This window comes from Anneissia japonica, unplaced genomic scaffold (genome assembly GCF_011630105.1).
Source record: "Anneissia japonica isolate Jap-2015-1 unplaced genomic scaffold, ASM1163010v1 scaffold287775_len252212_cov145, whole genome shotgun sequence".
Lineage (NCBI taxonomy): Eukaryota > Metazoa > Echinodermata > Crinoidea > Comatulida > Comatulidae > Anneissia > Anneissia japonica.
The window spans coordinates 244,315-245,958 of record NW_022719918.1 but is presented as its reverse complement, the minus strand read 5'-3'; the positions used below and the strand labels follow the sequence as shown (position 1 = coordinate 245,958).

Sequence of the window (1,644 nt, the reverse complement as noted above, 5' to 3'; positions counted from 1 at the left end):
TATATTTATACGTGTAAAAAAAATATGTTGACACCCTGTTATTGGCAATTGATTGTTGTTGGATTATTTTTTTGAAATAAATAAATAGTAAATAAAAAATAAAAAATAAAAAGTAAATAAAATTTAGGCCTGATAATGTCAGTGATTGTTGCATCTAGTTCATAACGAATGTCAATCGATAATGCCAATATCTGAGTTGCTGGAAATAATGTATAGAAAACCAATATGCAAATATTATTTTACCAAATCTAATGAGAATGTATTACGAGAATTTATTGAAGGTACTAAATAAATTAAGCATGCGTGGATGTGTATTGTATATTTAGTATTTCGTCATGGCTAATTTAACACTGTCAATATACGTTCTGATTGAGTAATTGCGGATTCATTGCCATCTTTTTAAAAAGTAAACATATCTCGTAGGCGTGTATTCTTGAGGAGACACAGAACTTGTCACAAGCATTTCAAAAGCACGGTGTGAAATGGCTAAGGAGGCGAGTTCATGTGATTTCAGCAAGCTCACTGGTGAAACGTCACTCCATGGAATTCGATTCATTGGGAATAAGGAAATTGCAACTACAAGAAGGTAAAAACTACTGATGTTGTGCATTATTTAATACATAAGCCTAAAATAAATATCAGGATAAGTATATTATATTCATTTCGGCTACAATGTGTTTATTTATTCGTTTTATTTCGTTTTGAAAATGTTAAAGACGGTAGCACAAATGCTAAAATTATTTAATCATTAAAAAAAACGTGATGTAAAATTTTCAATTATTGTGTGCGCAGTACCTATACAGCAATACTAATTGTGTCCCAAAGGTATATCAAAGCAACTACACCAGTTTAGTTTGCATATGTTCGTAGGACACTTAAACCTTAAACAACCAGAGGAGATTGTACATTTTTACACGATAATCCAAAATTATTATAAATCTTAAATTATCAATAGTATCTGTGCTCTTTCATATGGCCTTACTCCTATTTGATTTACACTTTTTTCATTGCATATGACATATGCATAGAGACCAGGAGCCCAGGGGTGTCAGCATAGCTGGAAAGTTAACCAATTTGTGTGTATATAGTAATGTTCTATGTGCCTGTCTATGTAGGAGAATGGGCATCTGCCGGTCCCATTGTGGTGGGTGTGGTCAGGAGGGGCATAAAAAGGGCCCCAAAAATTGAGCTAGGTCAACTTGTGAATTAACCCAATGAAACCTTTCCAGACATTTCCAATGGTGGGGGGTGGGTGCCAGAAGCAAAAAACCGGTACCCCAAAATTAAGCTAGATCAGCCCGATGAAACCTACTGGAAAATGTTGGGCATAGTACCAGGTATCAGGAATGGTCACCGCCAGACATTTTTAATGGTGGAGTGTACCTGCCAGACACCCCCAAATACCCCGCCCAAAAAATTGACCTAGATCAGCTTGTGAGTTAACCCGATAAAACTACTGGAAAATGTTCGGCATAGTACCAGGTATCAGAAATGGCCACTGCAAGACATTTTTAATGGTGGGGTGTACCTGCCAGACACCCACTTATAGCCCGCCCCCGAAAATTGACCAGATCAGCTTGTGAGTTAACCCGATAAAACTTACTGGAAAATGTTCGGCATAGTACCAGGTATCATGAGTGGCCA

The 1,644-nt window shown here is 36.5% G+C and overlaps 1 protein-coding gene across 1 annotated transcript in view; it reads left to right on the top strand.

The window, feature by feature from the left end:
- The window catches only part of LOC117111125 (acid-sensing ion channel 1A-like), a 29,839-nt gene that overhangs the window by 3,207 nt on the left and 24,988 nt on the right, over positions 1–1,644 (top strand). Inside the window, exon 3 of the mRNA XM_033253999.1 lies at positions 424–586. Within this exon, the coding sequence (XP_033109890.1) occupies positions 483–586 (104 nt within the window). The 5' untranslated portion in view covers positions 424–482. The remainder of the gene's footprint in view (positions 1–423; positions 587–1,644) is intronic.